A 21,308-nucleotide genomic window follows, 5' to 3' on the forward strand; every position below is an offset into this window, starting at 1 on the left:
TCAACTCTGGTTTTCAGTTGAAATTGGAATTGTTAATTTACACAATAATAGGAGTGCATTGACGATTTTTTCTTAACTCGCAAAAAGCTTCAAACAATTTGCTACCGATTGGTGATAAATTTTTTTGGAAATAATGAAGTAGGGGGGATAACCCCTTTTTTTTCAGGGAAGATTTTTCCAAAATTTATTTTAAAAAAAGTCCTAACTAGCAAATGTTTTTTATTAGCTCGCAATTTTTTTCAAAACTACTTCAATGAGGAAAAAAATAAAAATTTGGAATATCTATACATGAGGGGCTAATTGAGCGGATCTCATAGTTTCCGAGATAATCGCGAAAAACGAAAGTGCCAAAAAAAATTAATTCAATTCGTCTTGTATAAGGCCTAGGAAGTGGAAAAACGCAATCCTGATGTATAAAAATACAACTGCGTGAAACACACAGGCGTATCAAAATGCAACTGCGTGAAACACACAGGTGTATAAAAATACAACTGCGTGAAACACACATGTGTATAAAAATACAACTGCGTGAAACACAAAGGTGTATAAAAATACAACTGCGTGAAACACATATGTGTATAAAACTACAACTGCGTGAAACGCACCGGTGTATAAAAATGCAACTGCGTGAAACACACAGGCGTATCAAAATGCAACTGCGTGAAACCCACAGGTGTATAAAAATACCACTGCGTGAAACACATATGTGTATAAAACTACAACTGCGTGAAACGCACCGGTGTATAAAAATGCAACTGCGTGAAACCCACAGGTGTATAAAAATACCACTGCGTGAAACACACAAACTTCACGCATGCGTGGAGTGTATGGAGTGTACGGGAGTGATTCACGCAATGGTGCGAATAGTCACGGCCTTTCTCCAAGGCATAATATACATTAATTTATCCTAATGTAATCAGTATTTGAAAGAAATTAAGGCAATCGCATTGGATAAAAACGTCTTCATTTTCCCGGCGAGATAATGGAAAAATATATAATACTAGGGGTAAGAGTCAATAAAATATTCATCCCTGAAAAAATCTCCCGCGAAATATTGGGTACATGTCTCTACAGTGAAAACCTTATCAATCCTGACAGAAAAAAATTAGAAAGAAAAGTTTGTGCAATAAGGTTTTTTTCAATTCACCGTGACAGTTTTTTATTATTTTTTTTTTCAATCGAATTCTCATTCAAAGTAACGGGTCAGATAGAATGGGGGTTTGAATATACCATTTTGTTCTATACTGATAAAACCAGAACTCTGAATACATCGACCCTTTGGATTAAAACGTGTCCCATTCTGCCTAGGCACCCTATCCCCACCCCCACTCCCTACGCCTCATTCTCTATCCAAACTATCAGTACATATATATAGGGTGGTATATTTCAGCCGAGAGAGCCTGTAGATTAAAACACGAACTCATCGGTTGGATTGCCATTGGAGTTTGGGTGAGAAGCGATAAAAAAATAAAAAATTTCACCGGAGAATGAGAGAAATAGGGGGGGAAAGAAAATTTCTATTCTGCGGATATATTCATTCGTCGTGACAGGAATAATCCGGGGGTCGGGTTAGCTAATCTAGTGGAGGTCAGGGTAAGCGGTGGCTTTCGTTATATTTTCTCTTCTAACATTTTTCGGATTTCTTATATTTTCAATATAATTAACCGGGTAAATGAATATGAGAAATTAGCGGTGATTTTTTCGATACAATAATAAATTACAAATTTGCTTCCGAATGGAATTTCTGTGACGACGTATTTTAAATCAGAAAAAATAATATAATGGGAGGTTCCACTGTACATTCAGTCACCCTATAATGTCACCCACACCCCAGGTAAATAAATGTAGAAAACGAGAGATAATTTTTTTCTTAAAAAAAACGGAAGAATAAGAAATGAGAGTTTCTTTTCACATCCCCCCCCACGGCATGAATAATCGATCACTCCTAAACGTCACCCACATTTTTTACAAATCTCTCCGCATAAACCACGAGTGATTCGGTATTCAGAGCATTATAATCACGAATGTGTGGAATTGAATACATATGTTGGGGCCTAGGCTGGTGGAAAGATCAACAGCATTGCCAGAATTTCACGAGTTCCAAAGGTGACAATTTGCCACAAGTGAAGGGGGTGAAGTGGGTGAGGCACGTCCGGAATATAACCAGAGTCGCGGCAGAATTACGGATTACTCGATACGAATCGAATTCCAGTTAGTGACAGTGAATCATGATTGAGTCGTTTCTATTGAGTGTACCTGCTCGGTTTCAAGTGCATGAGTTCCGGTGAGGATTGCTCTAATGAAGTGGAATAAGGAGATAAGTTGAGGTATTCGGATTTTGGTTGGACGTCGAAATGTCTGTGTCACCGTCTTAAATGTTGAATATCTCGTGAACTAACGAGGCAAATTAAATGATTTTTCATGTTTTTTAGCCATTCAAAAAAATGGAAATTTTTAATTTTACGACCAAGCCTTCTCATGCAACGAAAAATGTGATGCATTCATTGCGTAATAACTTTAGATAGGCAGAGTGGAGGCTGACGAGTCGCGTGTCATTTTAAAGGCCTTTAAATATCCTGCAAAATGAAAGAAAAAATGTTGATCTCGTAAATTAACGAAGCAAATTAAATCATTTGCTTCTTCATTTAGACGCTGAAAAAATTCTATTAGATTACATCCCGTTTTTACATTTCACTCTGCCAGTCTCGAGATATCAACAATTAAGACAGTCAATTCTGGGAAACTCAAGAGAAATACGTAGTTAATCCACATCCGCCAGTCGAGATGAAGAATCACTGATGTTGGAGACTTTGAGAGCATATACTAGGTACAAGCATCGTATCAGTTACTGAGATAACCTCAGCCCACGTGACCCCTTTATTCTTATCGAGCCGCTGCGCGCGGATATACTGAAACGAGTCGTGTGCGGCGAGTGGGAGACGATAAATAAGGAGTTCGGTTCACTCTTATTTCTTTTTTCCGTTCAACTCTTCTCTCTCTCTTTTTTTTTACTCGAGAAAACGAGACTGTATGCCAGAGCTCTTTTCTTCGAGTCTGCATCCCATTGAAAATTCAATCCGTATATCCGGCGTATGCCCGCCTCCTACTTTTTCCATCCTTACAGTCTAAATTGATGGAAAAACCGTATATTTAGATTCAACGACACTTTGAGTAATTTTTTCTATCGATTTAAAGAGCAATACCGCACGAAAAAAACGTTCCGAGAAGAATCTTAAAATTTCCTCGCCTATAATCATCAATATCTCGAGATTGGCAGAGTAAAATTCCTCATTTCAGCCGTCATTTTGAAGATATTTTTTGAATCTTCAAAATGAAAAAAAAAATTATTTCATTTCCATTATTCGTTACTGAGATATTCAGCATTTACTACTGATCCATAAAACCAAGATTTCTTACTATTTTTTCCAATACTAAATTTATGCAATATTTATTCTCTCATAAAACATTAATAATACCTCAACTCACGGATGTATCACTTATTCATCAACGTCTCCACGCTCATCTCAGATTTTCTCTCATACATATAAACGACAATTCACTTCACCCCATGACTTTTCGTCTCGTAAATACTTAATTCAACTGGGTTGAAATCTCGTTGAGAACCCCCCCCCCCCCCCCTCCCCCCTCCCACCCTCTATCGCTCTCCTAACCTTAGTACCAACAGAAGATCATCCTTGTGTACATAACCTCTACCTCTACCTCTTCACCACTTCTCTCCCGCCAAACGGGGTTTTACCCTTCTCTTATCCACTTTCAGCACAACCCTCATGGGAATCAGTGTCGTCGTGCCACGGCATATTATACGTTTCGGTTGACGTAGTAGACGGTGCAATGCACATAGCAGTACATTTTATAACATTTCGTGACGATCGCTCGCGTAATAGGTTTTCACACTTTTCTTTTTTTTCGGTGCTATTTTTCATTGGGAAGATATGAAATGGTGGAGTTGTCGTGCACCTGGGAGGCAGAAATACTTTGCGATTTGGTGGGTGCTTTTTTTTAGAATAAAGGTGGATTCGTACAGATCGGAGTGCTCGTTTGGGAGATATTGATGATTTATGATGAGATTTTTTACTCACTCGGAAGAATGTCGGTCAAAAATTCATATTTAAACTTCATTATTCATATTATTCCACTGATATATTATAATATTATGTGGGCTAACATAGTTCTAATCAGTCTACTTGGGCCATTGTTTTATTTCTACGAATGGGTAAAGAAAATAATTTTTAATGAAAAACCTATGCATTTTATTGTGGACCAATTTTATTATGTGGGCCCAAAAATTATGCTGCAATGCTAATCAAATTTCATATGTTCTAATGGTGTAAAAAATGTGGGTCGAAAATATCTTCATTCTTCATATTACTTGAGTCAAAATTCAGGTAATTGAACGTTTATGATTTTTTGATCCAAACCATTTCGGACAATGTTTATTTCTACCAATGGTTTAAAAAACAGGTTTTTCGGGGAAAAATCCACCCATTTTATTACGTGGGCTAATTTGATCATGTGGACCAAAAATGAGATATATTATCATGTGATCCAAAAAATGTGCTGTAATGCCAAACAAATGATTATGAATTCCATCATGTTCTGGTCAGCATATATTTTTACCTCCTAACTTATCCTTCCCAACCATTATGTGGACCAGAAGTACAATCCTTCATCATGTGATTCAATTTTTCATCATGCGGCCCAAAATTTATGCGTCTCTCGATGTTGATGAAATTTCAAATATTCTAATGCCGCAGAAAACCATGAATTTTTCTTCATCTAACCCAACAAATTATAAATTCCGCTATTTCTGGTCCACATAAATTTCCCCTGACGCGTGCCCAATCCCTCACCCTTCAAAACAACCATTTCCCTCCCCCCAACCCATTCATTCCCTCAAAAAATCAGCTAAACACATAACCAAAACTCCTTCCCTCATTTCCCTAAACCAACCCCTCAAAATTCCGTCATTAATTCTCTACGATTAATCATCAACCAAAAACTTATCCACCAGTTTAGACAATTCCAATAATCCAACAATTTCGAAATTACACACCAGTCAAGTGATGCACAGTATGACAACACTTTAGTGGTTGGTCACTGTTTGTTCTCCCAGTAAATTAATGGCTTAATAAGTGGCTCAAAGTTGCAACTAAATCCGATCTACTAAATCTTGGCAAGAAGCGAGCACTGTTATTTGCATCGGTAATTTAGTTAGTCGGTAGTTGCTTGGTGCCTTCCTCTTTGCCCCCTCTCACAACCCCCCCCCTCTCCTCTCTCGCTCTCTCTCTTGCTCTCCCTTGACTCTTCCGAGAGGAGACTGTCCCCCCGGTGGGTATAAGCGTCCTGGTCGTGCGATGCAAAGTGGCATTGTCGTCCCTAAGTTGTCGACGTTGTTTCATCCTCTATATGTGTTAAAACGCCTTTAGTCCCTCTCGTCACCTATCGCCCCTCCCTCTCTCCCCCCTCAGATGTATAGACTGTATATGGATAATGGCGGGGGGATGGGTAGAGGCTCGTTAACGGCCGCGAAAGGCACACGCTCGGTTGAACATTGACCTTCTATCGTCGAACCCAGTAATTAACGATCGATAGCTTTTGAACATACAGATTTAATTGGAAATATGTATATGTGAATTTTAACGTTTTCGGGTAGCGGCTTCGATGGGTTTAAATTGTACATTAGTACGTACGGGATTTCGTGGGCTTTGTGAAGAATTCATGGGGCTCGAGTGGATTTTAATGAACAGTTTTTCATTATTCATTTTTTTCCATTGCCAGGGGTTTATTTATTTTCACATTTTTCGGGGGCACGGTATATGCATGTGATTTTAATGATTGGTCAGTAGTGGTAGGTTATTTTTCCTCAATAAAAAATGATTTTTAAGTGGAGAAAATAACGTTAACAATGTTTTTTTTTAACTGCAATATCTCTCGAATGAACCATAAAAAATGGATGATTTTTTTTTCATTTTATAACATGAAAAATTATCTTTAAAATTAAATTTGACTCATCAATACTTTTTTCGGGCAGTGGGTGGGTAGCCGGCGGGTTAAATTGCACATTAGTACGTACGGGATTTCATGGGTTTGTGAAGAATTCATGGGGCTCGAGTGGATTTTAATGAACAGCTTTTCATTATTCATTTTTTTCCATCGCCAGGGATTTATTCATTTTCCATTTTTCGAAGGATGATATATCGATGATTTTTCCTCATTAAAAAATGATTTTCAGTTGAATCAAATAACGTCTTCAATGTTTTTTTAAAACTGCAATATTTGTCTCGAACGGACCATCAAAAGTGGATGATTGTTTTTTTCATTTTGAAGCATGAAAAATGATCCTAAAAATTCAATTTGACTCATCAACACATTTTCCGGGCAGTGGGTGGGTGGGTTGAGTTGTACATTAGTATGTACGAGATTTCGTGGACTTTGTGATAAATTCATGGCGCTCGAGTGGATTTTAATGAACAGTTTTTCATTATTCATTTTTTCCCATTGCCAGGGGTTTATTTATTTTCGCATTTTTCGGGGGATGATATATACATATGATTTTAATGATTGGTCAGGGGCAATCCCAGTACCAGTAGGTTATTTTTCCCCATTAAAATATCATTTTTAATTGAATAAAATAACGTTTTCAATGTTTTTTTAAAACTGTAATATGTCTCGAACGAACGACCAAAATTGGATGATTTTCTTTTCATTTTCAAGCCTAAAAGATCTAGAATATTAAATCTGACTCATCAAATTTCACTCGTCTAAACTCGAGATATCGACGATCAAAGACATTCCTCTCATTTAAAATTCATTCAACCGAATATTTTAATTCACCCCGTCGTCAAGAGCTTTAGAATCCCGTTGATTAAATCCTCCCCCATCTCTCCCTCCCCAAGTCTCTCGAAACAACAAAAAGTTGAGTAGTCTTGACACTCATGGCACCCCGAAAAAATTTCTGCGCTAAAATACAAGTGACAAAAAAATTTTCAATTGTCTCCACTTAATATTATGCATAAAATTTTCCACCCCATAAAAACCGCCGAGGGCAACAAGCGGGGAGGGGGGAGCAGTGCGGGGGTGGAATGGAGGTGTGATAACGGTCAGAAAATGCGAATGCAGCATTGCGGTATAAAGCATCGAGTTGCTGGCGACATTTCGGCCTGTTATTAACTGTACTCCCTCCCTGGTCATAGTGGAGCCGGTGTTACCTTCATCCCCTTCCGCAATCTCCCGTCCCTCTTTCTATCTTCCCCCCCCCTCCCCACATACACACGGTCAAATGCCCACAGTAGGGGGAGATGCCGGGGATGGCCGCGGTCTCATGACAGTGACGCATTATACTCTATATTCCACTCCATTCTGTATACCCGCCTATACTTCCGAAAATACAGCTCACTTTAACGCACGGTTTAACGTGTTTATCATGGACGACATTGGAATGAATATTTCCCGTTTTACATGTTGATAAAATTTTGATGGAATGGTTTTTTCATGGGTTCGTTGGGTTTGTGAGAGATGACATGTTTGGAGGCAATCAAATTTTTGGGGTGAATGCCTGTGGATGGAGAGATAATTTTTTTTTACAACAATACAATTTTTTTTTCGTTTTTTATTCGTGTTGTAGAATTGGGGATTTAGCTTGGGAACTATTGCTTTTAGGGGAAAAATGTAGAGAGAAATTTTGTGTAGGTGAGAATACTTCTAACAAATATATTCGGATTTACATATAATTTTACAATATGGACTAGAATTAAAATTTTTATAATGTGGGCCGAAATTCAGGTAGTTCACAGCTATTGAAATGCATGAATTTTTAATTAAAAATCAAACATTCCATCATTAGGCTAAAGACAATATATTCCTGCCTTCTACGATGTCCATCTAAAGTTAAACATTTCATATTTGATAATGTGGGCCAAAGTTCATGAATTTTCCGACTGTTAGGATTCTTGGATAAAGAGACATGTGGGCCAAAGGCGAATGATTCCCTCTATTCCACAATGTGGATCTAAAGCCCAACATTTTGTGAGGTGGCCCAAAATTAAATGACCCCGTAACACCCTGTAATGTCTATAAATTTCACAGCTGTTGAAATTCTTAGATAGAAACATGATGTATTTTACCATGTGGGCCAAAATATCACTTTGAAATGAGGACCAAAATTAAAATTGAATTATTCGTTACATAATTTGATATTTAATAAAAAAAAAAGATGATTTCGTGCTATCGAAAAGAGGACGACTGTTTAAATTGTGACGGTCGCTCGGTATTCCATCGTTATCTGTTGTCTGTTTGATCCGTTTGATAATACCCTCTTGGTAAAATTCCACGTGGTACTTCCCCAAATGATAGTTTGAATACACTGAGATAAGACGAAGAATGCTGATAACATTTATTCCTTGGTTCTTCAATTTCTCTTCACACTGAAATGCCGAGACAACTTCCAAACATTTTTTTTTATTCCTAGAGATGACGAAAATAGAGTTCAATCCACCGTTCGTATCCCCCAATAATCCCACAAATTATACTTCAATTGGTGATCTTTCTATTATATGACAAAAGTCAATTAATCATTTCGATTTTTACATCAGCAAATTGAATCCCACAATAGACCATACCAAAATAAATGATTAGTGCATTTCATGCATACATTTGCAAGTAAACAAGGTTGATGTGATGTGGGCGGGCAACGATACCTAATCGAAACCGGCAAAATGGTGTAGCAATGGGGGATGAAGGGGCGGCCGAATTTCCGCATATGTGATTAACACGAGGTGTCCCGGGACACGGAATTTATCAAGGTAAATCATCGATCGTGTAGTCATGCGAAAAATAATTGTCATAATTTAAAGAAAATGATCAAATTACATTTTCTGAAATATCAGATGAATTAAAATAATCCCGACCATTAAACCATTGATCCAGAAGATTAAACAAATTTAATAGTTAAAGTCCCATAAATCAAGATTTCATATCGCCTAATCGCGGATATAATTATAAGAAAATACACGTGACACTTTTTGCCGCTACCGTAATCGCATGTCTTGAATAAATTAACGAAATCCATTTGTACATTGACATTTTGGATTATTGTAATGACGGGGTGATGGTGGAACGCATAGCCCGAGGATGCCAAACGTGTTATTGCAGGTAGTAGGCATAATCGATGGGCCCACGAGAGACAGAATGGAACGCGGTCAAACAGGGCTATTGCACTGGCAAATACCATGGAGTCGTGATGCTCATGACTGTGTCACACAATTTCGTAACGATCGGTACGCATCATCCACGTGTCTCGAATGTTACCAGTGCCTCCATACCCGGTTCATGGTTGTCATTTGTGCGGTAATTACATATTACATATTAGAAGATGGAGGAAGAAAATAGGTGGTGATTTCAGTAGCGAAGCGGGGTCAAGTCGATTTTGACTTTCTGCTAGTTTTTGATGAATATCTCGGAATTCAAAAGAGATAGCCATTTTTTTCTCATAACTTTTTTTATATCCCTCAATTGGCGCTACAAAAAAGGTCATGATAAAAATTTTTGCATCTCTTTTAGATTCCGAGATATTTGTCTGGCCAATGGTCAAAATCGACTTGACCCGGTTCACCACTTCGCTACTGATTTAATCGTGAATATCTCCTGACCCAACGAGGCGATTTCAACGAACCTGCTCTCATTTCAAAGCTAATAAAAATATCTTCAAAATGGCGTATCACTCGTCCCATTTCACACTGCCAATTCCAAGTTATTGCGTGACGAAAGCGTCACACTTTTCGTTGCACGGGGGGCGGGGCCGTAAAATGAATGATTTCAATTCTCCAATGCCTTCCGAATAAACGGTGCATTATCCACCGGAGTTAATCACAAAAACAAAACAATTTCCGTATCGAAGTGCCCTGATTGTCCCCAGTCATTTAAAAACTCACGTCATTAAAATACTGCTGTTTTTACATACCCCCATATCGTACCTAGATATTCCCAGAACAACTGAAAATGCGGGTTTTACATGACTTCGACTGATGTAGTCGCCGAGTTAGCGTTACACACGCAGACCACTGCACACGCCATCTCCACAGAACCTCCCACTCCCCCTATTTGATAAAATTTCGGACAATATGACCACGACCAGTTTAACCACACCATTAAATCCAGGAGAAAAAAAAGGCAAACACACACACCTGCCGCTCATCCTCGTAAAGCTTATTGGTTGGTACGGAAAATATAAATCGACAAGTACTGAAAACCACGAGCGGCTCGAAAGCAGAATTGCCCCCTAATTTTGGAAGCGAAATTGCACCCACGGTAGTGCCCACAAGACTCCTCATCCGTGCATAACTACCGGGCGTCACGCCACGGAATTACCATAGGACTCTCGAGTATATGTATACCCATCTCCCCCCCCCCTCCTCCCCCGCCCCGCTCACGTCTACACACTATGACTAGAGTAAATGTATAGGCCAACACACAAACGATTACGCTTATAGCTCATCGATTACGCTTCAGATGAAAGCAAATAGCTTTTCTCATTTAATGTTCACTATTCTGTTCATACAATTATCCCTAACAATTCTATTTTGAGATTGAAATGGTGTAATTTATTTTCAACGACTGGAAGTGATAAACATTATTGATGGATATCGATTTATTCAATTGTGAAGTTGAATGGTCCAACAAATGTCAAATGCCTGCTGAAATATCTCACTGATGTGTACGAGTTGATAACTTGAGAAGGGCTATCCTATTTTTAATCGTTGCAACGGTATGTTCCAATCAATTCACAATTGAGAGCTGAATTCGTACAAATGACCCACTGGTGAATGGTTTATTCAGCTGGGTTTATTCAGATTGTTGTGTTTGATACATGCGTTTAATTTTGGCACCGGATGTAAAGGGAGGGATGATTAAGGTGGATGGGTGGAAAACACAGGAATGGAACAATTTTTCGGGGTGGATGATTCAGTGGAGAGGATCTGGGGTGGAAATTTCGAGAGTTAATGATTGATATCATCTGCTAATTGGGTAATTTAATTGGCGGGATAGACCTCTCATTTGTTATAATAGCGGCTGCAGTTGTTACCAGATTACTTATATTTTTACATTTTTTATATTCTTGCGACTGACGCCTTGAGCCGAAAATATAAAAAATCAGAGGTGACTCCCATAAAAAGAGAAATTTAAGAAATGGTAGGTTGCAACCTGGCATTTCTTAAATTTTTACATTTTTTACATTCTTGTAATTGACGCATTGAAACCAAAATATAAGAAACTGGAGGTCAATCCCATAAAAAATAAAATATAAGAAATAAAAGGTTCCACGCTGTTAAAAATGTCTGTCTGAATTTTCCGTATTCAAGTTTCACTGAAATTTCAGATAATCTTGTCATTGAAAAATTAAATATTCCATTGATTTTCAGTTCAAATGATCTGGAAATTCATAAAATACTTGTTTTTTGAGTTCAATTATTCTGTGAAAATTCAGAAAAACCAGGAAAATTCAGGGAAAAATTAAAATTCATATCATTTTGTTTCTAAATATTCATGTTCCACTGAAAAGTCAATCAAGTTGTGAAATTTTCATCTCACTCCCACTGAAAACTCATGAATTTCTGTGAATTCTACTTAAAACTTAAAATTTCATAACTACTTTTTCCCTAAATCCGATTCAATGTCACTCTCATGAGATTTACTATAATATCTTCCAGACATCGGCAGAATCGAAATTTTGAATTACAGTTAAATTTTGAATAAGTCAATTGTTAATATTACTCACCAATTTTATGATTCTAAAAATAACCATCAATTTAAATTTTCAAATTTCGAATTATTTTATCAACCAATAATTGAGAAATTAAATTACCAATTATTATATTATTATTCGAATTTCAATTGTGATAAATAAATCTGAATTACTGTAAGGTGGAACTTCTCATAATATTACTAAAGTAATGATTGATGCCGAAGATATATTCCATGAAATTTCAAAACATTTCCAACAGTGCACTAAAAATCCAGGGTATATCTTCCTCATACCCCACAATTGACTCACTAGGACAAAAATATAAGAAATCAGAGGTGACAATTCTTATATTTTTTACATTCGCTCAATTGACTCCTCGCAACAATAATGCAATTAACCAGAGTTCAATCTCATAAAAAAGGAAATACAAGAAATGAGAGATGACTCCCATAAAAACCAAAATATAAGAAATGAAAGGTTCCACCATAAATCCACTTTTTCCTTAAAAAAAATCCCTCTATTCCTCTACTCTCCACATCCCTCATTACCCGTCCATCCATAAAAACCAATTCAAAAAAACTCCAATCAATTTCCCATCAAAAACCTCCCCCGAATTAATCCAAGCCCCCACAAATGACGATAATAATAATTCTCATGAAACCAAAAACCACTCACTCATCCCCATTCCCCCCCCCCCCTCGGCCTCTTCAACTCTCGTCACCCACGCCGATACAGATCAACGAATAATCCCGATTGGCCGGGTGGTTATTTTAAATTCAAACAGTAAACTACAATAACCAAAAATTACACCTCAATTTTGTAAATATCCAGGTATTGTTTTACCTCCCCATTCCACTGTCACCCAAAATTGCGCATTCATGCTTTTTTATCCCTTTTATTTCCTCTACTATTCGTCAAAGAACCATTGTATTTCACCATTTTGTTTTTTTCCCCTCTTTTTTCGTCTTTTTTTGTTTTGTTGACCGACGTTCCGGCTTATTTCTCTCTCTCGAAATTCCCCGCCGCTCTGTTTCTCTCGCTCATCAGTGTTCTAGGCACCGAAAAGGGGTGGAGGGCTTTTCGTTTTGTAACAGTGTATGCACTAGCCCCGGCTTGCACCAAGGGAAATCCGCCCGGTCAGTTAGCTCAATAGATAAAGTGGAAATCCGAACTGGATGAGCCTGATAAAACTAATGATTTACGAAGAGTATAGGGCACATGCGCTTGACTAGGTGAAATGGGGAGAAGGGGGAGGAAGAGGAGAGGGTTAGAGATCGAATGGAGGAAAGAAGGGGTTGGGGTAGATGGAATTGCAATCGTGTGTGATGCAGAATCCCACGTGAAACGAGGAGAAGAGGACAAATACGCGTCGACAGAGGGAAAAGAGGGCTTATTGGTACGTGTCTGCACACTGGGTATTTTGCCCTTTTATTTACCAAGTGGTGAAAAAAAAAATTTTCTGCGAGGTAATTTAATTGTTCCGGGGAGTGATTGAGTTAGGGAAGCTGGCTGATGATTTTTGCAGGAATTTTCGAGAGTTGAGATTTGGCTCTTATTTAATTCTTTTTTTTTATTTAAAAATTTGAAACCAATGGGTTGACTCTGCTTGTTATTTAATGTTGAAAAATGTTATGATGAGTTTTTTCAAAATTATCCTTTGAAAAAACTCAGAAAATTGCGATGGATGAACTAAAAATTGTGCTTTTTCTCAGCGAATGGTGATTTTCGCTGGCATTCATCCATTCAAATATCACGAAGCCAATCATATTTTCGGAATCCCATTGTCACCGGGAAAAAGTTGGGGATTTTTGATGGGATTGTGTGTGGAAAAAAAGCTGAATATAGCGACAGTTGAACTAAAATTTTTTGAAGAGGAAATTGAAGTGTCGACTGACGAACTTTTTAATTTCCATTTTGGATGAAAAAACATTATTAAAAAAAAAATTGGTTTCATTCGGATAGATTCGCCTAATTTAAATAACTCTGAGAGCCCTAGAAATTCGGTTAATTAACTTGTACTTTTACACGAGTACTTTCACCCTGATAACACGGATAACGATAATAACATTGGATCTTTGACTTTGTATATAAACCAGAGGCCAGTTACTCACGGGTATTCGGTCCGCTGGTCGTGATTAACCCAGAGTAAACAACGTACCAATAACATGCTAATGCGAATGGATTCTGGGAGGGGAATGGAGTGGAGGTTCTGTACCGGACGAGAGAGGGAAATGGCGGTTGCTGGTGGTATATATACGATCAACTCATTCGAAGACAATGCATAGGTATCGCAGATTGGGTTCTAAGAATTTTCGGGGAGAATTATGTGACAGCCAATAGCTGTGCCAATTCTCGCTGGACTGATGAACGTCATTATTGGCACGTGGAGTTGATGCATTTCGTGTGGGATGGATAGATGGATTAGGTCGGTCACAGAGATGGTAAATTTAATGCATTGGGGTAGAATGACAGTAAAAAATCTACCGAATTTCCGAGTCTACCAGGAAAAGAAAATACTACGTAGAGATGGGGATGACAAGTCTACCGGCGATTATATTAGCAGAGATGTAACGAAATCTATCGGGCTTTATTGAAATCTACCGAATTCTACCGAGATCTACCTAATTCTACCAAAATCTATCGGACTCTATCAAAATCTACCGGACAATATTTGGATCTACCGAAATCTACCTGGCTCTACTGAACAATATCTGGATCGACCGAAATGTACGTGGCTCTACTAAAATTTACCTGCCCATACCAGTCTAGCTTGGGGTCTACGGACCCCAGTCTTACTCTACAGAAATCTACCACACACTATCGAAATCTGTCTTACGTAAATCTACCACGCTCTACCCAGATCTACCGGACGTTACCGGAATCTACCAGACTCTACCGAAATAAAACTGACTAACACCTCCCCGACTCCAATAAAATTTACCTACTCTACCAGTCTGTGTCCAGATCTACCGGGCTCTAAGAAAGACATTCATGGATAAATCACATCTAAACTTTCTATTCTAAACATTGTTTTGGAGAATGCAAATAATTGGTAGATTGGCTGATCGGTAGATCACTGGTAGATCACAATGCTACCGTGCGTTAATAAATCTACCCACGCACGCATATTCAGCAGTTACTATTAGTCTTCGAAAAAAACATTGAAATGGGCTCAATTGGTAGAGTTTACGGCTGGTAAACTTGTTGTTGTTATTGTGGCATATTCCTTTGTAGATCTAGTTTACATTCTGTAGATTTGTAGAATTACATTCATACATCAGTCATAGATATTTCAATCAGTAATTGAAATACAATTTTACAAAAATAATGGAAAAAAAATCGCCCAATAATATTTGTCAACATGAGCCAATCTCCCGAGGCAGAAGACTCAATCTGTAAAAACGCCAGTGTTCCAACAACACGAGGTTACGTGACATCAGTGAGATACAGCGAGTGAAAAAAGAATAAAACTGAGTAAAGAAAAATAGCAGGCAGGGAAGAAATTTCTTGGCACGAGCCGAAGTACCCGAACGGTAAAAAGTCCATCGGGTTAGACAAGCTCTCCGATACTATCTCCATTACAATCTACCCTCTGCCCACGAAAACCTCATCCTCCTCTTATATAACAATCCACTGCTCTCGGGTAGGTCTGGGTATCCAGCAAGAAATCAAAACTCGATTGGCGCTGGTCGATGATTCGAATTCCCCTTTCTCGTTTTACCTTTTTCCCTTATTCGTACACTATTGTCGTAGAAACAAGTTTTTTTCTGTTGGCGGGGGAGGAGAGGGATATGTCGGGGTAGGTAAACGAGACTTGAAGTATATCGAGTATTGCATGGGGTATTGTTCGGTGGTGAATGATAAGTTTTGTGGAAGGAATATTTTTTATGAGAGGAGTAAAAGAAATATCGAATGGAGAGGGATTAAATGATAGGTTTACAGTAGAACTCGGAATTATCTGGGTGCACAGCAAAAGCGAATGTCTGAATTTCACACACCTTTTGTAGACATTTTTCAGACACTAAAAAATGTCTGGATAAAATGAAGATGTGTCTGAATTTCAGATCAACAGGTGCCCAAACATCTTAATTGATGTTTGAAATTCAGACAAATTTTCATTTTATTCGTATGTTTTTAGTGTCTGAAAAATGTCTATAAAAGGTGTGTGAAATTCAGATATTCGTTTTTGCTGTGTACCTTTTACCCAGTATCATCTGGGTTTTAGGTACCTTTAACATCACATTTTTATCCTTTTTTTAATCCTTTTTTGTATACTCTATGTCCTTTTTTGAATTTTTTCAATCATTTTCTAGATCTTTTTTCATCATTTATTGATCATCCTTTCAACCCCTTCGTATTCTTTCGTATCATTTCGCCATAACATTCAAAAGATTCGTCAATTCATTTAGAAAGCTAGAGAGAGAGAGAGAGAGAGAGAGAGAGAGAGAGAGAAAGAGCGAGAGGGTGAAACAGGAGAGAAAAAAATAAAAACGAAAACGTTATTGATGTCGCAAGGAAATTAAAACAAAAGAAAAATCAAGACTGCAAGACATTTTCCGTTCAAGACAACTTCCTAGACTCTTCATCACACGTAATAATATAAGAAATAAGAGGTTTAGTCCCCAAGCACCCAGAACACGTCTCAAATTTTCCCAAAACCCCTCGAATCGCCAATAAAATCCTCAACAATCACCTCCCTCATATTCCTCTCTCCGAAATTCTTCCTCAGAGAAGAATTCGAGATAATAACAACGACAGAAAACGTCAATACATAAAGGCAAAATATGACAGTGCCGACTACAATCCGGTAAAAGGGGTTCTAGTCAGCGGTGAAACGGGCAGAGGGGATACGAACATTTGAAATGAGAGGGAAGACAGGTTTATGCCAGTTGCATTTGTGTGTGGGCTTGTCCCTTCGTACATGCAATACAAAATGCAGCACGCGCACGACGATACAATTTGGAGCTTTGAAACGGCCTCGGCATGTGACAATACCATGTGCTACGTGACTCGTACAAGAAATGACAAGAATGCCTCCCATTCCCTTTCTCTCATTTATAGTTATGCCCACACAGATGTATTTTTTTCGATTCATGGATTGATACAAAACAGAACGGAACAGAAACAGAACACAAAAATGCGCAACAGTCCTCGCCGAGTAGTGTTGGAATACACGTGTGCGCTGAAAAGACTCGTGTGAAAGTATTTTTTTTTTCACCCTCCAACACTTCATGCATTTGAATTCGTCAGATTTGTCAGATTTCTTGGGTGAAACCTTCAGATGGGTTGTACCAACTGCGGCAAATCTCTTCCTGGATCTATCCATTGAATACGAATTCAGCATTTTCACTATTTTGGACGATTTTCCCAGGGATTTTTTTTCGTCTGGCTGTATGCAAAGGGAGAATTACTTGTATATAAAGTTTGGGCTATTTTAGGAGTGTTCGGGGGAGGGGGGGGAGACGAAATGGGATTGAATATTTTATTAGCCTGCACTTTTAGTTGACAATCCTTTCGTTTTTTCGGTCTGCTTTCCCTCGTGATAAATTGAAAATTCTGTGATTATCTCGTTATCTATCTGTATTTATCGCTGAAACGTCTGCATCAGTGTTTGCCAATGAGAGATAGGCCATCTGGCATGTGATAACGATAACCCAACGAGTGCTTTAATACAAATACAATAAGTCTTCATTACTACGTGATGGAATGCCGTATTATGATTATTCTCACGGTAACAGTGGAGTATTTTATTCTTCAACGTCTCTCATTTCTTTTTATTTTTAAAATAGCGCTGCGTAAGCTGTGAGAAATACGAGTTGCATTGGCATCTCCTGTGTAATAGGAATATTGCTAAAGCCGAGTGATAACGAGAATACGCAGACGCAGGAATTTAATACCAACCGGAAGTTGCGAGAATATAGAATTACAAATTCTTCATTTGATTATTTGTAAAGTGTAGATGGAATTTTTCATTACATCTGTAATTGTCGATATCTTCTGATTCAACGAGGCGATTTGAACGAGTCAAATCTCATTTTGAAGTTTGAAACAGTCTCTCTAAAATGAAAAAAAAAAGTTGAATTTTCACTCTGCCAGTTTTGAGATATTAACGATCTAAAATTGTCAATTTAATCTCAACATTTCGGTGAATAAAACGACCTCACCTTCTTCAATCGTCGTTATCTCCCGAACAAACGATGCGATTTCAACGAGTCTGAGCTCATTTTAAAGCTCGAAAAAATATCTTCAATGCGTTGGAACTCCGAGGAATTCATTCAGCCCATCACGAAATATTTACGATTAAACATGACCGATTTTTAATAATAAACTCACCTATTCTCCTTTTGACTCTCTCCATTACTCGGCTGCATTCTCGTCGACTGTTGCTTCGAGTACGGATGTGGATGATGCGACACGTTGTTGTTATTGTTGTTATTGAAATTGTTGTTATTATTATTTTGCAGATGAACCTTGTTGGCATTGCCATCGGTAGGCGAGCCCGGCGATATTTTGCCCGCCAGAGCGTTCAGCGACTGTAGCATTTTCATGGGGGTATGAATATATTTTTTTTTTCCACTCTCACTCTGTTCTATTCAGTGTGAGAATACTCTGTCAGTGACTTATTGTGTCTCCAACTGATCACTGGACACTAGACCACTCACCCAAAACAAACAGCACTGAGCACTGGGGAAATTGAGTCACACTCACTGTTCATGCACCAGTCGTAACAGCACTAGTTCGTTAGTTCTCTCAACTATATTTCTGTATTTTGGTATTTTCTTGCATTCGAAGTTTAATTAACTCGGCTTTTCAAACAGGATGTGCACACTCTTGTCCCAAGTTTCAAGTTTTATTCATTTATTCTCTCTTTCTCAGCAACTCGAGGTGATTATTTTTCTTTCTTTTATTTCGTTGTACTGAAGGTTTTTGACGTTTATCTTCTCCAACAATCGGGAAAATCCTTCTCTGTTCGATTGGCTGAGAAACAAAAAATGAGAATTCGATTAGTTGATGGATACGATAAGGCAGGATTGCGTCAGCAAGATGTTTGTCTTTTGCGGAGGAAAAAATGTTTCAAGGAGTTTTGAGGAAATTGGTGAAACGGGAATTATTTTCTTCACCTGGTATTTCATTGCTTTATTCTTCCATTCAACTGACTGATTAGAAAGGTGAAATACAATTAAATACATATTATTCTGGCATTTGTGGGAGATAATGGGACATGACGTCATGTCTCAAAAGAGACTTTAACGAAATACTCGTTGAATTAAATATCAGAAATGCTTGAATCCCACAAAATTACCTGAATCAGACTTTAGACTTCGAAAGTTGTTTACATTTCGTTTTTTTTTCATTAGCATTTTTTTTTCATTAACTCAAATATAGATTGAAAAATCATGGGTAACTAACCGGTGTATAACGAATCAATCAAAAGTTTAAGTTTAAATAGAATTAATAGAACGGTGAAACACAATTAAGTGAATATTATTTTGTAATTTGTGGGAAATAATGTTAAATTCAATATTAAAAACTCGTGAATCAGACTTTAGTTGGAATCGAAAGTCGTTTATCTATTTTTTTTTTCATCAGTATTTTGCGTCAACTCAAAAGTAAACAAAAAATCATGGAAAACTGATTCGTTTACACGAATCAAGATTGTCGTCTGAATTTTTCGTGCCAAATTCCGGAAATTTTCGTGTTCACGTTCCACTCAAATTTCAGAAAATCTTTTCTTGTAAAAATCAAATATTCCATTGATTTTCTGTTCAAATGATCTGGAAATCAATAAAATACTTGATTTTTCTATTCAATTATTCTGTGACAATTCAGAAAAGTCAGGAAAATTCATGTCATTTTATTTCTGAATATTCATGTTCCACTGAAAAGTCATAACCATTTTTTCTCTAAATCCGATTCAATGTCACTCTCATGAGATGTACTGTAATATCTTCCATGAAATTTCAAAAAATTTCTAACAGTGTCTCAAAATAGCCGTTAACGAAAAAAACTCGTTAAATTAAACACCAAAAACTCTTGAATCCCCCATAATTACATGAATCAGACTTTCGATTTCTAAAGTCGTTTATATTTCTTTTTTTCCATCAGTATTTCGCGTCAACTCAAAAATAAATTGAAAAATCGTGGGTAACTAATCGGTTTATAACGAATCAATCAAAAGTTTAAATTTAAATAGAAGAAATATAAAAGTGAAACACAATTAAGTGAATATTATTCATTCATTTGTGGGCGATAATGTTAATTTCAAAATTAAAAACTCGTGAATCAGACTTTAGTTGGAATCGAAAGTCGTTTATATTTCTTTTTTCACATCATTATTCCCCGTCAACTCAAAAATAAACAAAAAATCATGAAAAATTGATTGATTTATAACGAATCAATTGAAAGTGCAGAAGTAAAGAGAAACACAATTGAGTAAATATTATTCTGTAATTTGTGGGAGATAGTGAGTCACGACGTCACGTCTCAAAATAGCCGTTAACGAAAAAAACTCGTTAAATTAAACATCAAAAACTCTTGAATCCCCCAAAATTACCTGAATCAGACTTTCGACTTCGAAAGTCGTTTATATTTCTTTTTTTTCCATCAGTATTCCCCCGTTAACTCAAAAATAAACAAAAAAAATCATGGGTAACTAACTGGTTTACAACGAGTCAATTAAAAGTTTAAGTTTAATTAGAAACTCAACTTGTACGAGGACTGCAGAGGAAGACATCAAGATAGATAGCGATGGTATATATGCGCCCTATCCCCCTAACCCCCTCCCCCCCTTTTACTCCCCGCCCACCCACCCGTACGCGTTAAAGACTGAAAATAAGACGGTAACAGAAATAAGAGAAAAGATAGACTAAAAAAGAGATGAGAGAGATGGTGCGAGTGTGCGAGGAGAGTTCGAAATGCTGCCCTCGTTCGCCTCGTTCACTCATTTTCTACCTTCCACTTCCGTTCTAGGTAGTTTCCGGGTACGAGGATGGTGTGCTTCCTTTGTTCCAGTGAAGGAAAGTCTCTGAGGACTCGTGTCGGTCTACTTCACAGTGGAAGGAGAATAGAGAAAAAAAAAGCGGACGGATGATAACGAGTGAGAAGAATTTGCACGTTTTCTCAATTCTTTCTTTTTTTTAGTCATTAAAAATATTCGGTTTTTTTTGTCAGGTGAGAAAATTGTGATTTTTCGCACCTCTCAACTATTCAAAGAAATTTTCTCCATCAAAGGAGCCGAAAATCAATGACTCCGGGATTTTTGCAATTGGGGCACAACAGGCCGTTGAATTCCATCCGAGGGAATTGATTTATTTGAGTAAATTTTTGTATTTTTATATTGTTTGGATGCCTGGCACCCCTATAAACAAGTAATTTCCCTCGATTTCGTTGAAAATCTCCTCTCAATCCCTCTGAATTTATAGAACCCCTAAAAGAACCTCAACATTCCTGGCTCTCTTGTGAATCCACCCTGGCATTACCCGGAAACTTCAATCTCATGAGATTTTGCAGTACCTAAGAAACCTTTTGTCCCTCCCCCCCCCCCCCC

The 21,308-nt window shown here is 37.6% G+C and overlaps 1 protein-coding gene across 5 annotated transcripts in view; it reads right to left on the reverse strand.

The window, feature by feature from the left end:
* The window catches only part of LOC107042893 (CUGBP Elav-like family member 2), a 147,614-nt gene that overhangs the window by 111,171 nt on the left and 15,135 nt on the right, over window positions 1-21,308 (reverse strand). For all 5 annotated transcript variants that reach the window (XM_015264137.1, XM_015264136.1, XM_015264133.1 and 2 more), the window contains one exon: window positions 18,095-18,739. In XM_015264137.1, coding sequence (XP_015119623.1) covers window positions 18,095-18,309 — 215 coding nt within the window. In that variant the 5' untranslated portion in view covers window positions 18,310-18,739. The remainder of the gene's footprint in view (window positions 1-18,094; window positions 18,740-21,308) is intronic.

This window comes from Diachasma alloeum, unplaced genomic scaffold, assembly GCF_001412515.2.
Source record: "Diachasma alloeum isolate Michigan unplaced genomic scaffold, Dall2.0 Dall_scaffold_00534, whole genome shotgun sequence".
In the NCBI taxonomy this organism is placed as follows: domain Eukaryota; kingdom Metazoa; phylum Arthropoda; class Insecta; order Hymenoptera; family Braconidae; genus Diachasma; species Diachasma alloeum.